This window comes from Rhinolophus hipposideros (assembly GCF_964194185.1).
Source record: "Rhinolophus hipposideros genome assembly, chromosome: 2".
Taxonomy (NCBI): Eukaryota; Metazoa; Chordata; class Mammalia; order Chiroptera; family Rhinolophidae; genus Rhinolophus; species Rhinolophus hipposideros.
Genome location: NC_138048.1, coordinates 47,726,715 through 47,747,927, shown reverse-complemented (window position 1 = coordinate 47,747,927; position 21,213 = coordinate 47,726,715). Strand labels below are relative to the sequence as shown.

The window sequence follows — 21,213 nt, the reverse complement described above, 5'->3', positions numbered from 1 at the left end:
AAACAGATCAGCATGGTTGATACTACTAGGCTCAACAAGAGCAGCTCTTCTGCTGAGGAAAGTGGACAAGATGTTCTAGAGAACACATTTTTTCAGAAACATAAAGAACTGTCAGTTTTATTGTTGGAAATGAAAGAAGCTCAAGAGGAGATTGCATTTCTTAAGTTGCAGCTGCAGGGCAAAAGGGCTGAGGGGGACCCTGATGTCCTTGACGAGAAAGAAATGAAACAGATAGAGAGTGAAGGAATACCTCCAGTCAGGATGAAAAAATTGCATGAAGATACAGGGCAGCATTTCCCCCCAATGTCAAATGAAGAGAGCAGTCTTCCAACAACTGAAAAAGAAGAGCAGATGAGCACTGAACATCAAAGTAGAACATCTGAGGAAATATCTTTAAATGACACTGGAATGGAATTGAAATCAACAAAGCAGAATGATGCCGATAAATCCCCTTCTGCTGTGTCAGCTGTTTGTCAGTGTCACCAGGAAGAATTGGAAAGGTTAAAAAGTCAAATTTCGGAGCTTGAGATTAGCTTTCATAAAGCAGAAGAAACCTATGAGAATAATTTAGATGAGAAAGCTAAGGAAATAAGCAGCCTAACCCAGTTGATTGAAGATTTTAAGAAAAATGCTGAAGACACTAATAGTGCATTCACTGCTTTGTCTGAAGAAAGAGACTGGCTTCTCTCTCAGGTGAAGGAACTTAGTGTAGTAACGGAACTAAGGGCTCAGGTACAGCAACTGGAAGTGAACCTTGCAGAAGCAGAAAGGCAAAGAAGACTTGACTATGAAAGTCAGACTACTCAACACGACTTGCTTACTGAACAGATCCACAGTCTCAGCATAGAAGCCAAATCGAAAGATGTGAAAATTGAAGTTTTACAGAATGAACTGGATGATGTGCAGCTTCAGTTTTCTGAACACAGCACACTGATGAAAAGCCTGCAAAGCCAGCTGCAGAAGAAGGAAAGTGAAGTGCTTGAGGGAGCAGAACGTGTGAGGGATATCTCAAATCGGATGGAAGAACTTAAACAGACTCTTTCACAGAAGGAACTGGAAATAGCAAAAATGGATCAACTCTTACTAGAGAAAAAGAGAGATGTAGAAACCCTTCAACAAACCATCGAGGACAAGGATCAGCAAGTGACAGAAATCAGCTTGAGTATGACTGAGAAAATGGTGCAGCTTAATGAAGAGAAGTTTTCTCTTGGGGTTGAAATTAAGACTCTTAAAGAACAGCTGAATTTATTATCCAGAGCTGCAGAGGCAAAAAAAGAGCAAGTGGAAGAAGATAAAGAAGTTGTTTCCGGCCTTAAACAGACTTATGATGAATTGAACCCAACAGGGCTAATAAATAAAGAACTTCAGCATGAATTAGACGTTGTAAAGAAAGAAAGTGAGCAGAGAAAAAGAAAGCTCCAGGCAGCGCTTATTAACAGAAAGGAACTTCTACAGAGAGTCAGTAGATTAGAAGAGGAATTGGCCAAAGTGAAAGATGAATCTGGAAAAGAGATCCCATTCAGTGAGAATGAGAGGAGAGAAATGGAGGAAGATAAAGAAAGTAAAGAAGACTCAGAAAAATGTATGACTTCTAAGTGCCAAGAAATAGAAATTTCTTTAAAACAGACAATATCTGAGAAAGAAGTGGAACTAGAGCATTTAAGGAAGGATTTGGAAGAAAAGGCAGCAGCTGAAGAAGAGTTACAGGCTGCGCTCAAAGAGATGAATCAGAACTTGCAAGAGAAGGCAAACCAGATAGGTTTGCTCCAAGCAGAAATCATTGAAAACCAAGCAATTATCCAACAGTTAACCACAGGTAACAGGGATGCGGGTGGTGGAGACTCAGCAGCACCTGGAAAGGATGCAGTGGTGAGTAGTCCACCTGATGGAGGTGCTGTAGAACACTGGAAAGCAGAGCTGGAAGAAAAGATATTGGACCTTGAAAAAGAAAAGGAGCAACTTCAAAAGAAGCTACAGGAAGTGGTAACCTCTCGCAAGGCGATTCTAAAAAAGGCACAGGAAAAAGAAAGACATCTTAGGGAGGAGCTAAAGCAACAGAAAGATGACTATAATCGCTTGCAAGACCAGTTTGACGAGCAAAGCAAGGAAAATGAAAACATTGGAGACCAGCTAAGGCAACTCCAGATTCAAATAAGGGAGCCTGTAGACAGAAAGCTTCCAGGCACTGACCAGCAAGAACGAGGCTCTCCCACTAAAGATTTAGAAGACCCTTTATTGAAAGCCACGGAGCAGCAACCTCCCCAACCTGTTTCAGAGTCTAGCTTGTGCCCAGACTGGCCTTCTCATTCCGAAGAGGAACGTGCTCTGCAGGGCAATACTTCTATTGCCCAGATTAAAGCTCAGCTCCAAGAAATAGAGGCTGAGAAAGAGGAGTTAGAATTGAGGGTCAGTTGTACAAGAAGCGAGCTCACTAAAAAATCAGAAGAGGTATTTCAATTACAAGAGCAGATAAATAAACAGGGTTTTGAAATCCAAAGTCTGAAGACAGCGTCCCATGAAGCCGAAGCCCGCGCAGAAAGCCTGAGGCAGAAATTGGAAAGCAGTCAATTAGAAATCGCTGGTTTAGAACGTTTAAGAAACTTCCAGCCTGAACTAGACGAACTGCAAAAACTCATAAGCCAAAAGGAAGAAGAAGTTAGATACCTTTCTGGACAGCTGAGCAAGAAAGAAGAAGCCCTTACTAGAGTACAAACAGAGATAATAGAACAAGAGGATTTAATTAAGGCCCTGCATACACAGCTGGAAATGCAAGCCAAAGAACAGGATGAGAAGGTAAAGCAGTTACAGGCGGAACTTTGTGAGGTGAAGCATAAACCAGAAGAGATAGGAGAAGAAAGTAAAGCAAAGCAACAAATACAGAGGAAACTGCAAGCTGCCCTCATTTCTCGAAAAGAAGCACTAAAAGAAAACAAAGGTCTCCAAGAGGAGTTGTCTTTGGCCAGAGATACCATTGAACATCTCACTAAGTCTCTGGCAGATGTGGAAAGCCAAGTTTCTGCTCAAAATAAAGAAAAAGATACCTTCTTAGGAAAGTTATCTCTTCTTCAGGAAGAAAGAGACAAACTCATTACGGAAATGGACAGATCTTTAATGGAAAATCAAAGTCTCACTGGATCTTGTGAAAGTCTAAAATTTGCTCTGGAGGGTCTTACTGAAGACAAAGAAAAGTTAGTGAAGGAAATTGAATCTTTGAAATGTTCTAAAATTGCAGAAAGCACTGAATGGCAGGAGAAACACAAAGAGTTACAAAAAGAGTATGAAATTCTTCTGCAGTCCTATGAGAATGTTAGTAATGAGGCAGAAAGGATTCAGCATGTGGTGGAAACTGTGAGGCAAGAGAAGCAAGAACTGTATGGCAAGCTAAGAAGCACAGAAGCAAACAAGAAAGAAGTGGAAAAGCAGTTGCAGGAAGCTCAACAAGAAATGGAGGAAATGAAAGAAAAGATGAGAAAGTTTGCTAAATCTAAACAGCAGAAAATCCTAGAGTTGGAAGAAGAGAATGACCGGCTTAGAGCAGAGATACACCCAGCAGAAGGTACATCTAAAGATTATATGGAAGAACTTCTTTCTTCCAATTCCAACATGAAGGAGGAACTGGAAAGGGTCAAAACAGAGTATGAAACCCTTTCTAAGGCGTTTGAGTCCTTAATGACTGAAAAAGACTCTCTAAGTGAAGAAGTTCAAAGTTTAAAACATGAGATAGAAGGTGGTGTATCTAAACAAGCTAGCCTAGAGGCCACTGAGAAACATGATAACCAGAGGCTTATCACTGAAGAGGCAGCACAGTCTGTCCCAGATGAGGTTAAGGAGCAGGAGGATTCTTCGAGTATGAGCACAAAGCATGAATGTTCAGAATCCATTCTGCCAGAGACCAGTGCCAAGCCTGATATAAGTGAAAATGTCAGCTCACATGATGAAATTAATAACTATCTACAGCAGATTGATCAGCTCAAAGAAAGAATTGCTGAATTAGAGGAGGAGAAACAGAAAGAAAAGGAATTGAACCAGATTTCAGAAGACGAGAGAAATGCTTTACTGAGTCAAATATCAGCAAAGGATGGTGAACTAAAAATGCTTCAGGAAGAAGTAACCAAAATAAATCTGTTAAATCAGCAAATCCAAGAAGAACTTGCCAGAGTAACCAAGCTCAAGGAGACAGCAGAGGAAGAGAAAGATGATTTGGAAGAGAGGCTTATGAATCAATTAGCAGAACTTAATGGAAGCATCGGGAATTATTATCAGGATGTTACAGATGCCCAAATAAAAAATGAGCTACTGGAATCTGAAATGCAGAACCTTAAAAAGTGTGTGAGTGAATTGGAAGAAGAAAAGCAGCAGTTGGTCAAGGAGAAAACTCAGGTGGAATCAGAAATACGAAAGGAATATTTGGAGAAAATACAAGGTGCCCAGAAGGGACCTAGTAATAAGAGCCATGCGAAAGAACTTCAGGAGCTGTTAAAAGAAAAACAACAAGAAGTAAAGCAGCTGCAGAAAGACTGCATCAGGTACCAAGAGAAAATTAGTGCACTGGAGAGAACTGTTAAGGCCCTAGAATTTGTTCAAAGTGAGTCCCAAAAAGATTTGGAAATAACCAAAGAAAATCTGGCTCAAGCCAATGAACACCGCAAGAAAGCAGAAACAGAATTAGCTAGCTTCAAAGTACTGCTGGATGACACCCAAAGTGAAGCAGCAAGGGTCCTCGCAGACAATCTCAAGTTGAAAAAGGAACTTCAGTCAAATAAAGAATCCGTTAAAAGCCAAATGAAACAAAAGGATGAAGATCTTGAGAGAAGACTGGAGCAAGTAGAAGAGAAACACCTAAAAGAGAAGAAGAATATGCAGGAGAAGCTGGATGCTTTGTGTAGAGAAAAAGGCCACTTGGAAGAGACATTTGGAGAGATTCAGATTACTTTGAACAAGAAAGATAAGGAAGTCAAGCAACTTCAGGAAAACTTGGACAGTACTGTGGCCCAGCTTGCAGCTTTCACTAAGAGCATGTCTTCCCTCCAGGATGATCGGGACAGGGTGATGGAGGAAGCCAAGAAATGGGAGAGGAAGTTCAGTGATGCCATTCAAACCAAAGAAGAAGAAACTAGACTCAAAGAGGAGAACTGCAGTGTTCTCAAGGATCAGCTTAGGCAGATGTCTATCCATATGGAGGAAATGAAGATCAAGATTTCCAGGTAAATGCATAATAATTGTTTTGCTCTTCCAAAGGTAATTGAAGGAAAAGAAAGTCTCTAAACTGTCGCTGTTCCTTTTAATATTATAGGACTGATTTTGGCTTAAATCCCCCTAGAAGATATATTCTCTCTCACCTCCATCTCTCTCTCTCTCTCTCTCTCTCTCTCTCTCTCTCACTCTCTCTCTCTCTCTCTTGCTGTCTTTCTCTCTCTCTCTGCAAATGACTTTCAGCTACAACTGTCTTAACATGAAAAATTCATGTGTCTCTCTTCCCATCTTTCTGCTGAGAGGTCCAGATTTTTCCCTTTCTTTCTATTTCCATTTCCACCACTCTTGTCTGAATTTGTACCACAGTGCCCCCGAATCATTGCCTTAGCCTCCTAAACGATATCCTCTTTTCTCTTCCTCATGCTCCACATCAATTCATACCACATATGTCTGTTAAAGTTACTTCCCTCAAACTCCAATTTTATATAACTATTCAAGGTCCCCCCACACTAGTATCTTTCTGCTCTGAGGCGGGTTTCCTTATTGTCTCTCACACCGAGATTGTTCCTTTAAAGGGCCAGACATTTACTTTGCTCCAGCTTGCTTGGAGCAAACTAAAGCAAAATAGGAGAAAGTAATACTTTCTAGAGTATCCAAAACCATGTCACTAAAATAAGCAATATACTTTGAAGTTTATAATTTAAATAAATAATTTAAACGATTCATTTCAATGAATCATAGGTACAATATACCTTTAATGCAGAGCATTCCATAGAACTAATATTAATATTTCTTCATTAAAGAGATGAACCCTTTCAATTATGAATATTCATCTGTAGAGCTGAGTACACATTGTAGTATGTGTCTCTTAGGCAGACATCAAGTCGTTTTTTTCTTGAACTCTGTAATGTATGACCTCTCGTTTTCTAGACTTGAACATGATAAGCAGATTTGGGAGTCCAAGGCCCAGACAGAGGTCCAGCTTCAACAGAAGGTCTGTGATACTCTGCAGGGGGAAAACAAAGAACTTCTGTCCCAGCTAGAAGAGACTCGACATCTATACCATAATTCTCAGAATGAATTAGCTAAATTAGAATCAGAACTTAAGAATCTCAGAGACCAGTTGATTGATTTAAATAACTCTTTAGAAAAATGTAAGGAAAGTAAAGGACATTTGGAAGGGATCATAAAGCAGCAAGAGGCTGATATCCAAAATTGGAAGTTCAGTTATGAGCAGCTAGAGACTGATCTTCAGACCGCCAGAGAACTGACCAGTAGGCTGCATGAAGAAATAAACATGAAAGAGCAGAAAATTATAAGCCTGCTCTCTGCCAAGGAACAGGCAATCCAAGTAGCTGTTGCTGAACTGCATCAGCAACATGACAAAGAAATTAAAGAACTGGAAAACCTGCTGTCCCAGGAGGAAGAGAATATTGTCTTAGAAGAGGAGAACAAAAATGCTGTTGACAAAACCAATCGGCTCATAGAAACACTGAAATCCATCAAAAAGGAAAACATGCAGCAGAAGGCTCAGTTGAATTCCTTTGTTAAATCCATGTCTTCTCTCCAGGATGACCGAGACCGCATAGTAAGTGACTACCAACAGCTGGAAGAGAGACATCTCTCTGTAATCTTGGAAAAAGATCAACTCATCCAAGAGGCCGCTGCTGAGAATAATAGGCTTAAGGAAGAAATTCGATGCTTGAGAAGCCATATGGATGATCTTAATTCTGAGAATGCCAAGCTTGATGCAGAACTGATCCAATATAGAGAAGACCTGAACCAAGTGATAACAAGAAAGGACTGTCAGCAAAAGCAACTCCTTGAAGTTCAACATAAGCAGAATAAGGAGCTAAAAAGTGAATATGCTAAACTAGAAGAAAAGCTGAAGGAGTCCGAAGGAGCAAAGGAGGATCTGCAGAGGTCCTCTGCTGCCCTGCAGGAGGAGAAACAAGGTTTATCTAAAGAGATCGAGAGCTTGAAAGGATCTGTATCTCAACTAAAGAGACAATTGACATCCTTGCAAGAAGAAGGTACTGTAGGACTATTTCAGGCCCAATTAAAAGTAAAAGAAGAAGAGGTACAGAGATTAAGTACGACTCTTTCTTTCTCTCAGAAGAGAATTACAGAACTGGAAGAGGAATTGGCTCATGTTGAGATGGAAGCTGCCAAGAAGGTAGGTGAAATTGAAGATAAAATGAAGAAAGAATTAAAGCATCTTCATCATGATGCAGGGATAATGCGGAATGAAACGGAAACAGCAGAAGAGAGGGTGGCAGAGCTAGCAAGAGACCTGGTGGAGATGGAACAGAAATTACTCATGGTCACCAAAGAAAATAAAGATCTCACAGCACAAATCCAGTCTTTCGGAAAGTCTATGAGTTCCCTACAAAATAGTAGAGATCGTGCCAATGAGGAGCTTGATGAACTGCAAAGGAAATATGATGCCAGTCTGAAGCAGTTATCACAGCTAAAAGAGCAGGGCCTGTTAAGCAGAGAGAGAGAGGTTCTTGTTTCTAAAGCTGCTTTTCCAGTGAATTCCATGGAGGATAACAGCTTGCCTCCCCTTGAGAAACTTAACCAACAGCTTCTATCCAAAGATAAGCAACTGCTTCACTTGTCTTCACAACTAGAAGATTCTTGCAACCAAGTGCAGTCCTTTTCCAAGGCTATGGCCAGTCTACAGAATGAGAGAGATCACCTGTTGAATGAACTGGAGAAATTCCGCAAGTCAGAGGAAGGGAAGCAGAGGTCTGCAGCCCAGTCTGCAACCAGTCCAGCTGAAGTACAGAGTTTAAAAAAGGCTATGTCCTCACTCCAAAATGACAGAGACCGACTAGTGAGTGTCTGGTTTTCTCTTTCTGATCTTCGTTTGAGAGTTTTTGAACCTTTATTTAAATTGATTCTATAGAAATGGATAAACAAATTGTTTCATATATATATATATATATATTATCTGGGCACTCAGGGACAGTGTTATATATCCCACAGGTTCTGTTTGGTCTTAGAAAAACACAGAAACGATTTTAAATTATTTTAAAGCTGCCATTACCATTTTTAAAAAATTACAAATTTCCTCTGCACGAAACTCCATTGGTTATAAAAAAAAGACTAAGAAATGAAAAGCTATTTAATATGTTTTTACACACAACCCACATGTAAATGTTTCCAGAATTCATCTTAGTTTAACTGAAAGTATAGGGATTACTCACTGCCTTCCTATAGTGGCTATTCAGCAATAGATCATCTCATAGAAATGGGGGTAGAGAGGACCCAGCTCATCTCATTCTTACGTCTCAACCCTAATTTGTCAAAAGAAGTTAAATGTCAGGATTAATTTAAGTAAGTTTAAATGACTGTTTAGTAAAGTTTTATTTGCATACTGAACCATTTACTCACTTTCCTTTAATACTCAATTTTTTTTCAGTCAGAGAGAAAGATAAAGAGGACCTCCAATGCTAAATTTTGCTGCTGTTAGTAAGATCTAGTAGTTTTATCCAGGTCTCATTCTGAAAACTTCCAGGTCATCAAGATTCAGAGGCAAAATTGGAACTACGTGAGCCAAGCCAAGTTGTCAGGGGATTGTTTTGTGACATTACTATTTTCGCTTTTCTTCACAGTCTCTTAACTCTGTCAAGCCCATGTACTTAGGCCAAGTAGCAAGTAAACTGAGCTTCAAAAGGCTGGATTTTTTCACTTTAAAAAGTGATCCATACCCAGAATCAGAAAATTCTGGTTTTTAAGATTAACCCTAGTGAAAAGATCATTTCCCCCTCACTATAAAGTCTAAAGTCTTATGTGAACTTTTCTTTTCCTTTGTAGGTAATGTGTTCATTCATGTTACACTTAATATCCAATATTTGTAGACAGTCTTGCTTTTTGTATTCTGTACCTCCTCCCCCTTTCAGCCATGGCTTTGACATCAACACAATTTATATATTTCTTTATATTTTTTAAATAGTTTGAGTTCAGCTAACTTTGTTCTAGGAGCTTGACCTTTTGTCATTGCTTTCAGAATGTAAAGGCAAAAGGTTTTTATCGGGGCAGTGTATACCTCAAAGCTGTAATTTAAAGCACCCAGATGTTGATTACCTTCTAAGTCAAAATCTTTTTCCTAGAAGTTATTAGGATAGAATCTTAATTAACAATGTTTCGATCAGTGAATTGCTCTACTAGTCTTATGTATTATAAACACTAGGGACTAAACTTCGAATCTCTCAACCCCAGTTCCACATCTTTGTCTGTTGGATATGTACAAGCCATGCCAGCTTTTTAAAAATTTCCATATTTCTATAACTCATAGTAATATTCTTCTGTTTCCTAAGGCTTATAACTGTTTATGATTTTATTTCATTTAACCATCAAGGTCTATCATTTCTTTTTCATAATGTGCCTCAAATATCTTTTTCCTTTTCATCATCAACATCTTAGGATAAGTCCTTAACACCTTACCCTTAAACTGTTCTAATATTGTTGTTCCCAGTTTGTCACCTCTCCAGTACATTGTATATACCATTGCCGAATATGTCTTTCTGAAACTACTTTCTTATTACTGCACTACTCAAAAACCTTTAAAAGTTGTACTATCTCTAAATGAGGCTTAGGATTCAAACCTCTCCATCTGGCATTTAAGACCCTATAATTTATACTTAGCTTTCTTTTCAGCCTTCCCTATTTCTGCTCCCCCACTTGTACTCTTCATTCCAGCCAAACTGATCTACTCATTATGCAATAATCCTATCTAGTACTTCCTACTTACCCCTATTACCATTCTATCAACCAAAATGTCCTCTCAATTTTCCTTTTTTAGGGCAAATATTTCCCACTCTCTAAAAGTCGTCCCAGAAATCAAATCCTCTGGTTACATTTCCAGATCACTTAATTGTCTATTACCTTCTGTTTGTACTTCTGTAGTACTTTTCTATTGTCCCATATTGCCTTTATTGTGTGTGTCTATGTGTGTTTAATTTCTATACTCCTATTTTTGATTAACCCAACTAGATTGCAAGCTCTTGGTAATAAGTGTCATGTCTTAATACTTGTTTGTATTTCCCATGGTCTTTAGCATAGTGGAAATTAGTTAATCATATGGTAGGTAATCAACAATTGGCAGTCATTTGCTGTATTTTAGGGTATTACTGAAAACACGGTTTTCTCCAGTTTGTAAAATTGTCATATAGGGGAGTCACGGAAACTTTTGAGCCTGAGGCTTTTACATCTGCCATGAAAGGATTATAAAGCCTAGGTAAGGTTATAAATCACATGAAGGCCTGACAGTATGGCTCGGTGGTACTACGTACATGATTCACTGCAATCTGCTGAGGCCCTTCTGCATACTTTCTAATGTATTGTTATCTGTCCATCATCTCTTCCGCATATCTTGTTCTCAGTCTGTCTCATGTGCATTGAAGTTTCTAGTCTCTCAATTATTGGCCGCATGTGTGATAAATATGGGAGATGTATTTCAACCTCTATCAGTTTAAACATTCAGCCTAGACCAGCAGTTTATCACCTTTTGCCAACACTACTCTCCCTTCCCCTCACGACCACCCCAGAGATGCTTTAGATTTGAAAGGGACTTAGGCTACTTTGGTTCTCTTCTTTACTTAGTTAGTCAAGGGGAAGTTTCCCAAAATAAGTCTGAGGGCCTAAGTGGCAGGATTTAGCCCAAGGGATTCTACTAGGGCATAACATTTTCATATCTTTCTAAACTTCCTTAGGACTTCCCTAAAAGCACATGAAGCACTTACACAATTCCTGCTTAAGGAGTGGAAAACAAATCTCTAGTGGTGCCTGTATTTGTTTATCAATACTCATTTCACACTGAAAATGACTTGTGGTAGCATATTAAGATATGAACAGTTTTTCAAGATAATATAAAAGAACTGAGAAGGAAGAGAAAATGAGGATAGAAGAGAAAAAGATGAAGCCAGGAGTAAGTTTAGTGTCTCAAGGGGACACTAGGAAAGGGGAAGAAAGATAAACTACGTGCTCAAGATGAGAATAGTTATTCTTTTTAAGTATTGAGGCCTCCAAAAAATTTCTTCTCTGTTTCTATAGAGAAGATACTATGTAGTTGTGAAACATCATTTACTTCTCTACAGTAAATATAGTCTTAATATATAAAAAATGTTTTACATATTCTGATCTGGTCTATTACAAAGATAACATTTAGGGTATCTGGCCTGGAGGAGTGAGGGGATTACATTAAGAATAGATTTTTGTGTTCAAATAAAACTAAAACATGTTTTTATTTTAGTTTCTGGGTTAAAAAAAGTTATATACACATATTAATGAGTCACTAAATTCTACAGTGTTTGGTAAGAAAAACAAACAGTAGCACCCCAGTTCTGTTTCTCCTGAGGCAAATTGCTTTTTGCTTTTAGCTCATTTGGGTGTTTCCTCAGTATCTAAATATGCTTATAGTGCATCTTGGCTTTTCATTCTTTGCATTAGCTATCAACTTTATTTTATGTTAACAGAGTTTAGTTGTCTTTACTCCCTCTGCTTCCACAGTACATACACACATTTAATATACAACCCTTTCCCCATTTTCCTGATGTAATTTAATTTTAATTTTGGTTAAATCAATATTCAGTGTTTATACTTTTATGACTACAAATGGTACTGGAGCTGAGATATGTTACTTTTCCTCAATATCTTTGTTTTTCCTAGAGTTAATAACTGTTTTTTTGTTGCTGTTTCTTAGTTTTCTTTGTATTTATCAATGTAATTTAAACTGAGATTTACTGCCATTTTTCCCATCTCCTCTCAAGATGTTTATTCCTATCAATTTCATCTTCATGAAGAAAATTCTCCTGGAGTCTCTGATTTGCTCTTATATGAACCAGTTGCCCTGTAGTCCTAGGACAGTTTTCATCCTTTTATGTTTCTCCATTATTAGATCTTCTGTTTCTTAAATTCCCTGTCTCTCTTGTCTTGGTTTTGTACCATAATTTTGATGGAATAAATCATTCAGTAGCTCGCTAAGAAAAAATATGTGTGAGGAAAATTTATTGAAAATGTCTTTTCATCTCTCATGCCTTATTGATAGTTTGACTGGGTATAGAATTCTAGGCTGAAAATAATTTCTTTTCAAAATTGTGAAGACACTGGTCTATTGCTTTTTAGCTTACATTGTGGTTCAGAATTCTAAAGCTACTGGTTCCTGATCCTTTGTATGTGAGCGCGCTCTCTCTCTCTCTCTCTCTCTCTCTCTCTCTCTCTCTCTCTCACTCTCTCCCCCCTCTCATCTCTCATTTGTCTCTGGAAATATATAGAATCTTTTAGTCTGTGTGTTCCAAAATTTCATGATAATGTGCTTTGGTTTGAGTCTATTTTCATTCATAATTCTGTCTAGTCCTTTGAACCTAAGAATTCATACTCATCAAATTTGGGGAATCTTTTGATATATGTCTTACTTACCATTTCCCTTCCACTCCCATCCTTTTTCTTGATTATCTTTTTTTCTTTAAGCCTGATATTTAGATGTAGGACCTTCTGGATTAGCTCTGTAATTTCCTTACTTTTTCTATTCTTTTTGCTATACTTTGGGAAGATTTTCTCACCTTCATCTTTTGAACCCTATACAAAGGTTTTCATTTTTGCTATCATGTTCCTAATTTCTAAGGATTTGTGTGTTTTTTCCCTTGTCTCACAAATGTATGTTCTTATCTCTCCAAGAATAGTGGTGGTAGTTTTGTTCTTTGAGGTTTTCTCATAATGAGTTTTTCTGTATAATTTTTTATTTCTGCTCTCATGTTTCTAATTTCCAATATTCTCTCTTAAATCTTTGAGTATATTACATTTTCCCCCTGCTAATCTTCAAATTACTCTTTTAGTTTCTTTTCATCTCTGCCTTAATATTAGCCATTCTTCAAGAGTTAATCCTTGGTTTACTTTTCCTGTTTAGGGGTAGGGTCTGAAAAGTTTATGGGTGGGGCTTACTGACTCTGAGTTTCATTGCAGTGTGATCATGTTCAGCTTTTTGTAGGTAGTCCCCATGTTGTTGTCTTTAGTTCCTCTTGGACCAGTCAGATTTTCTAGCGGAGACTTCTCATTTAAGGCACGGAAGGTAAAGGCCTGTATGCCAGCACTCTCCAACCTGAGTAGGGGAAGGCCTCAAGCATTCAGAAAGCATACATTCACTTGATCACCCTTGCTTTAAAGCAGTACCCTTACCTTCAGCCGTGCCTGGTGTCCCATAGCCCAGAGGCTTTCTTTTACCTATTCCATAGAATAAAACTAGTTGTCTGTTGGGGTAACGAAAAATGTGGAACTGAAGAGAGTATCTAGGGATGAATTTGTTAAGCAGCTTTCATCTAAGCCTCCTTATTTCAGCCATCACCTCTTCCCTACTGCCATCACCATCTTTTCCAGAGGTACCTGGTGCTGTTAATTCCTAAGACTTTTGAAGATTCTGCTGAGTAAGTTCTATTGGTCCTTGGCTTTCCCTATTGCCAGCTTAAAGTTTGGCTTTCCCACATCCGTTAAGTCATTTACCACTTATGCATCTGCTTTACAGCTTCCAAAATTAATTTTGTTGCTGCTGACTCCTCTCTGTTCTTTCTGTTCTTGTGTTTTGTGCTTTAAAAAATAACGCCTTTATTGTAGTTTTAGTGATGTTTCCAGAGTGAGTGAAAAAGAGGTGTGTCCAAGGCCCCCCGCCCCCTTTACCCAGATGACCTGACATTTTTTTACTACCAAGATTTTAATGAGTATTGGGGATAAAGAGTTGGAAGATATACCTGGAATATAATAAGCAGGTTTACTAATTAAAGGCAAGTGCATCATCATCATCATCTTCATCATCACTAACAATGTGTGTAACACATTCATTTTTTATTTCTCATAATCTTAGGAGAGGTACTATGATTATCTTCATTTTATAGGTGAGGGAAATTAAGGCTTTGAGGGTGTGAGAAACATACAACCTGTGTAGGCAGGATAACTGACTCCAAAGCCTAAGTGCTCTTCGCCACTGGGCCTGGTCGTCACTGCCTTTTTCATAATCAGCATCAGCTAAATTGCAGTTAAGGCTGCCATCCGTATAAAAAAGTTTAGAAGCCTAACAAGGGCACATGGCTAAATAGGAAACCAGTCTGTGTTTACACTTTTTGTTCTAGGGAGTTTCTACCCACAAAGAAGCTGTGGGTCCCTTACATCTATCTATTCCATGTCGGTTACAGCTTGAGAGTCAACTTAAGACGTTGGGAGCAGAGGGCAGGGGTAGATGTTGCAGGAATGGCCACACTCTGCAGCCTTGATGGCAGCTCTGTGGGGTGATTCCAACCAGTCTGGCTGTATGTATTTCCCCGTTTTAGAGATTCAGGCTGCAGTGGTATGTCAGTGGACTGTTAGGTGCCCGTAGTCTGTTGTGGTGTCTGGCTTCGTAGGGAGCTGCTGATGATTTAGAGCTGAGTGAATAAGATGTGACGAGTCACCCTTTTACTTTCTTCTTGGTGAAAGCTGAAGGAATTGAAGAATCTGCAGCAGCAATACTTACTGATTAACCAAGAAAACACTGAGTTACGTCCACTGAAGGCTCAACTTCAGGACTATCAAGATAAGACAAAAACATTTCAGATTATGCAAGAAGAGCTCAGGCAGGAAAACCTCTCCTGGCAGCATGAGCTGCATCAGCTCAGGTATGATAATCCCTGCTTTTCAACCCTTTTCTTTTACTTTTCTCTTTTTAACTTTTTATTATGCAATAATTATAGATGTATAGGAAGATGCAAAAATACTACAGAGAGCTGTCATGTACCCTTTACCCGATTTCCTCCAGTGGTAACATCCTCCATAACTCGAGTACCGTATCAAAACCAGGAAATTGACGCTGGTATTCAAAGACCTTATTCAAATCTCACCAATTTTACATTCACTCGAGGATGTGTGTGTGTACAGTTCTGTGCAATTTTATCATATGTACAGATTCATGTAACTGCCACCAGAACCCAGATGTACAACTGCTCCATCACCACAAATATGTCCTTTGTGCCACTAGTTTATTGTCACATTCTTCCCCTCCCTCCCACCCCCTCAGATGTTGCCTCACCTCTGGCAACCACTAATCTGTTCTCCATCTCTATAATTTTGTCGTCTGAGGATGTTTTATAAGTGGAATCATATGGTATGTAACCTTTTGAAATCAGTTTTTTCACTCATCATAATGCCCTTGAGATCCATCAACTTAGTTGCGTGTATCAAGTTTATTCTTTTTATGGACAAATAGTATTCCATGGTATGAATGTACTGTTTTTAACCATTCACCCATTGAAGGACATGCATGTTGTTTTTAATTTTTAGCTATTATAAACAAAGCTGCTATGAACATTTGTGTGTAGGTTTTTATGTGGACAATAAGTTTTCATTTCTCTGACATAATTGCCCAGGAGTGCAAATGCTAGGTCGTATGATAAGTGTAGTATTTAGTTTTTATAAAAACTGCAAAAGTATATTCAAGAAAGACTGTACTATTTTATATTCCTACCGGCAATATATGAGTGATCCAGTTTCAATATCAAATGCCACATCCTCATCAGCATTTGATATTGTAATTATATTTTAGTTGCTTTTAATAGGTATATAATGTGTTTTTAATTTGCATAATGGTTTTAATAATGTTGAACATCTTTTTAATAATGTTGAACATCTTTATGTACTTATTTGACATCCATATGTCCTTTTTGATGAAATGTTTGTTATGTATTTTGTCCATTTTCGAATTGGGATGTTAATTTTTTTTTTACTGTTAAGTTTTGAGAGTTCTTTATATATTCTAGATATAAGTTCTTTGTCAGACATGTGGTTTGCAAATATTTTCCCTAGTCTGCATCTTTCATCCTTTCCAACAAGGTCTTTTTAATTTTGTTGAAATCCAATTTATTTATTATTTTTCTTTTTATTCAGATTCAGTCATTTCTGTTGTCCTTTCTTCAAGTTTACTGATTTCTTTCCTCTATCACCTCCATTCTGCTATTCAGCCCATTGAGTTAGCTTTTTATTTTGGATATTGTATTTTTCAGTTCAAAATGTCCATTCAGCTCTTCTTTATATCTTTTATTTTTTTGCTGAGGCTTTCTCAATTTTCATCAGTTCCCAGTGTGTTAGTAATTGCTTGTTGAAACATTTCTATGATGACTGCTTTAAAATTCTTGTCATATGATTCCCCCAACATTTGTGTCATCTCAGTGTTGTACTCTGTTGATTTATTTTCAATCAAGCTCTGATTTCCTTGGTTCTTAGAATGCGACATCCTTAGTTTGTAGTGTGATGAGTTCAATTGTATCCTGAACATTTTGGAAATTATGTTATAAAACTCTCAATCAATTTTATTTAAATCTTCTGCTTTAATGAACATCCACGGACATCACACCAGCAGGGAAGGGGAACCCTGCCATTTTACTGCCAATGGAGAGTGAAATCCAGTGGGCACCCCACTCCGCCTCCATTGGTACCCCTAGAGGGAAGGGGTGCCCTGGTACTGCCAGGAACAGGTGGAAGTCCCGGATGCCCACGCACTGTGTTGACAGCGCACTTAGTGGGAATGGGTGCCTCTACTGTTAGATGAAGATAGAAGTCGTGCTCCACACATGGCCTCCATTGATACCACCGGGGTGTAGAGGGGGACCATGTTACCACTGGGTAATGCCCAAAGTCCAGACTTCCCTCTGGGCCCCTTCTGGTACTGCCTCTGTAGGGACAGGGAGGAGCCTTCATTACCTTGTTCTGGGTGGAGGTGTGTGTCCAGGTCTCACTTGTTTTCTCCACTGACACCATGTTAGAGGTGGAGACAGTCAGAGAGAGGTCCCTCTTTACCACTGGGTGGTAGTGACAGTCCGAGGTACACACTTGGCTTCTGACACCACCCAGCAGGGAGGTGAGGTGTACCTGGTTACCATCGGGCAAGGATGTAGCTGTAGCCAGTCTACTACTAGATTTCCTTAATGGAGGTGGGAAGATAGTGTGGTTGTTCCCTGGTGTTCACCTGGTGTAGAACGGTTATTATCATTATTCTGTCTCACTAGGCTGTTCCTTCCAGGTCCTTTGACAAGAGAGAGCAAACTTTTTTTTTTTTTTGGTAGCAAACTTTTTTGACCCTCAGTGTTTCCAGGTTGGAGGATCCTTCAGCATCCAGTTTGGGTTATGTGGAATTAAAAAAGAAAAATCAGCAAATTTACCTCTATGTCATTCTTCTAGTACTAGGTAGGGTCCCTAGCTAGTCAATCTTCTTTTCTCCATCTTTACAAATATCCTTATGTTTGTTTTTCTGTATAATTCCCAGGGTTTTAAATCTATACTTAGTGGGAGGGATAGGAAAAACACATATACTCTATCTCATCTGTATCAAGAAATCCAAGCCCTATTCTTTTGAAAAAATAGGTACTTTTTTTTTTTTTTAAGGAGGGCACAGCTCACAGTGGCCCATGGCAGGGATCGAACCAGCAACCTTGGTGTTACCAGCACCACGCTCTAACCAACTGAGCTAACCAGCCACCCCTTGAAGAAATAGGTGAATAACGAGATTGTATGGAACTATCAGGGCAGAAAAAAATAAGATATGAGTAGGAACTGTAATTCTGGTTGGTTTTTTAATTCAGTGTTTCTAACAAATTCGACCCAAATAGAAAAGGTAAAGAATAAACACTTACCGGTATATAAAAACGGGTCCTGTTGTCGCAATCTCATTGTTGGGACTTTATTACTCTTTATCTTAAGACGGTGCATGCCACCTTATTAAAATCAACCCAGAGCTTTCAAGATTTACTTAGTGAAAGGAAAATCTCCAATATGGAAAGTGCTGCTGATCAAGCAGCATCTGCTTTGACTCGCCAGCTACTACAGGAAAACCACAGGCAAGTGAATATAGAGAATACCGAGGTGGGATACTGGATAGGTTCCTAGCCAGCTTACAAAGGACGACCGGGATGATAGAGGTCAACACACTAAAATGATTGTAACAACCATAAGGGAGCTCTTAATGCACACAAGAGATTTGTTCCTTGACAGATCCTATGTGCATATGCACTCTACTAATGTGGTATTTCAAAATAAATCTTAAGCAAAGTTTATAGAGCAAATACTTTTTAGAATTTGGTGATTTAAATTGTATGGAGTGAAGTTACCTCCCAAAGATTTTCATGCTTAACATCATTATTGACTTTCTTATAAGGGAACATACATCAGACTTATTCCATGAATTTGGCAACTTCCCAGGTGATACAAGAACACATTATTTCTTTACCAGAAGGTAAAATCTATGAACTTCTGCTCTCTGGGAATACACATTTCTTTCTGAAATCGAACCTCGAGAGAAAAGATAAGTTGCTCCATTTCAACCACAGCTGTACCCCCACCCCCAGGGAATAGCTGCCCCAGCTTTATGCTGTTAGAATCTCAGTTTATCCTAAAGAGATCAGGCTCTCAGTGTGTGTCTTCCTTCAGATGCACATTAATGCTGACCATTGAATTTAAGCCCCTTTAAAGGTGATTGGGATCACATTGATGTCTCCCATATCCTATCCAGATCACCTGGAAGTACGAAAAAATAAGTGTCCCGTTACCACTGTACACCTGAGAAGAGCTTCAAACCTTTAAAGATTTTCTGCAGCCACCAGTTCCTCTTTAAATTTCCTCAAAGGGCATTCCTAAAGAATGATTTCCTTATAAAATTGATCCTTAGGAAAGAGAAAAAGAGGGAGAAAAAAATGATTTCTGGTCTGTTGATTCTTTTGCCCCTCCTTTACTCCCTTTCCATCTTTGTCTTAGCCTTTCTCTCTTTATCTTCCATCTTTGAGCAACTTTGAAGAAAAGTAAAATTATATATCAAGTGAATGTGAGTAAAATTAAAGAAGGAAAGGGAGACAGTTTACTTCACTGTTAGAAGAAGAAAATGAGAACACAGAGTTCATTGACTGACTTTAGGACCAGCTTCTTTGGCTGAATATGTTCAAGACTCCCTGTCTTGTTTTTTGAAATACATGGGAGAAATGAGCTTTTCAACCATGAGAAAGCTGGAATATCTTGTTCAAGATTCTATTGGCCTTGGGGTTGGCTTATCAGGAGAGCCTAGATTTATACCTTAACCTTTCTCTTCCACTTGTGGTTACTGGTTTGCTTATTCTACTCTGGTTCCTGTGCTCTCTTAAGGGGTAAGTGAGATTTAGACCTTTTTTATGGCTGAGTTCTATCAGGTAATCAGGGTTGTTAGTCCTCATTCTCTGTTGAGGATCTCTTTTCACACCATAACCACTTGTCCATATTCTAAAATAATGGCAACTTGAAGCATTTTAATGGAAGACTTTGATCTTTCTCATGCATTCTCACTCTTATATTCCTTTCTTGTTTTTTCTCACTTTCCACAGGAAAATATTAGAGAAAGTACTTTAGAAATATTTTTGCATATTTGTATTCCCAGAGAACAAAAATTTGTATTCGCGGGAAACAAAAATATCTTTTGCATATAGTGTCCTTATAATAAAAATGTATTTTAGTTTGTAAATTTTAGTTCTGCCTTTTTGAAAAAATTTTAACTGTAATCCAAGTTACCCCTTACCCAAACAGGATTACTTCATAACAGGCATATATCAATTAAAAAATTACCTTATTTCTGAAGAGAAAGAAAAAAGTCAGGTGCAGTTCAAACAAAACTTTCTATTATTGAAAAAAATAGAGACATTGGTGCTACAGAAGGTGAAGAGACATTGCAGAAAGTTGTTTTTAATCCTAACGGGTTTTTTACAGGCATAGTGTGGGGAAAAGTAGAGCTAAAGAATATGGCAGAGCGACAGTTTTTGTTATTACTGAAAAAAATGAGCTGGGGTCAGGCATACAAAAGCCTGTCTTTTGGTCAAATTCAGGGAATAAATAAATACGTAGGAATATCAGCAACTAATATTTATTGAGGGGTTACTATTTGCCAGGCTCTGTGTAGGTTCACGACATACAGCATCTCATTTAATCCCCATCAGACTCCTAAGGAGTAGAGTGTTTATCCCTATTTTACCAATACGGCTCAGGGAGATTAAGTAACTTTTACTCAGAGTGTATGACAAAGGCAGTGTTTGAACCCAGGTCCTTCAGACACTACAGCTACTTTCTCATAGCCCTGCTGTTATATTGCGTAATGGATGGGACTGCCTTTCTGAAGAAATGCAGTGATTTCCCTTTGCTTACACAGTAAGCATTATTTAGTGTGCTTGTTCAGTACCCTACATGATCTGACCTCCTTCCTCTCCATCCTCATTTCCTACCCTGTTCTCTCTACACACCACCTACTATAACAGTTCCAAAATTCACTATATTTATTCATTCTTGTGCCTTTTACTCAGTTTGTTCCCTGAATCTGGAATGCTTTTCTCATTATGGAAATCTGACTCATTGTTCGGGATTCAGACCACATGCTTACTTTTCTGTGAAGTCTCCCCCTATCCTACCAGTTGATATTTTTTTCTTTTCTGTTTTTTTTTTGCTCTTTAAAACAAACTTTCTATTGAAGTATAACATACATATAAAACATTGTACAAATCTTAACTGTACAGCTTGATAAACGTTCATAAATTGAACACCCTATATGTATAATGAGCCTACATCAGGAACTTTATTAACATTATTTGTCAATTATACTTCAGTAAAACAGAAAAAATATAAAATTAAAATTCAAAAGAAGCATTATTAACACTTCAGAAATAACCCTTCATGTCCCCTCGCAGTCACTATTTACCCAATAACCACTATCCTGATTTCTAACACCAATTACTTGTTTTGTTCTAAATATCATTGGCATACAATATTGTCCTACTTTCAGGTGTACAGTATAGTGATTTGACATTTATATACCTTACAGTGTGATCACCACACTGGGTCTAGTAATCATCTGTCACCATGCAAACTTATCACAATATTGTTGACTATATTCCCCCTTCCCCTTTCTCACCCATCCCTCCACTCTTCTCCCCTCTGGCAACAGTCAGTTTGATCTCTGTTTCTGTGAGTCTGTTTTGCTGTGTTTTGTTCATT

At 38.4% G+C, this 21,213-nt stretch overlaps 1 protein-coding gene across 10 annotated transcripts in view; it reads left to right on the top strand.

The window, feature by feature from the left end:
• GOLGB1 (golgin B1) overlaps nt 1–21,213 on the top strand; it is a 73,183-nt gene that overhangs the window by 42,912 nt on the left and 9,058 nt on the right. For all 10 annotated transcript variants that reach the window (XM_081075490.1, XM_081075496.1, XM_081075493.1 and 7 more), the window contains 3 exons: nt 7–5,204; nt 6,124–8,032; nt 14,662–14,840. In XM_081075490.1, coding sequence (XP_080931616.1) covers nt 7–5,204; nt 6,124–8,032; nt 14,662–14,840 — 7,286 coding nt within the window. The remainder of the gene's footprint in view (nt 1–6; nt 5,205–6,123; nt 8,033–14,661; nt 14,841–21,213) is intronic.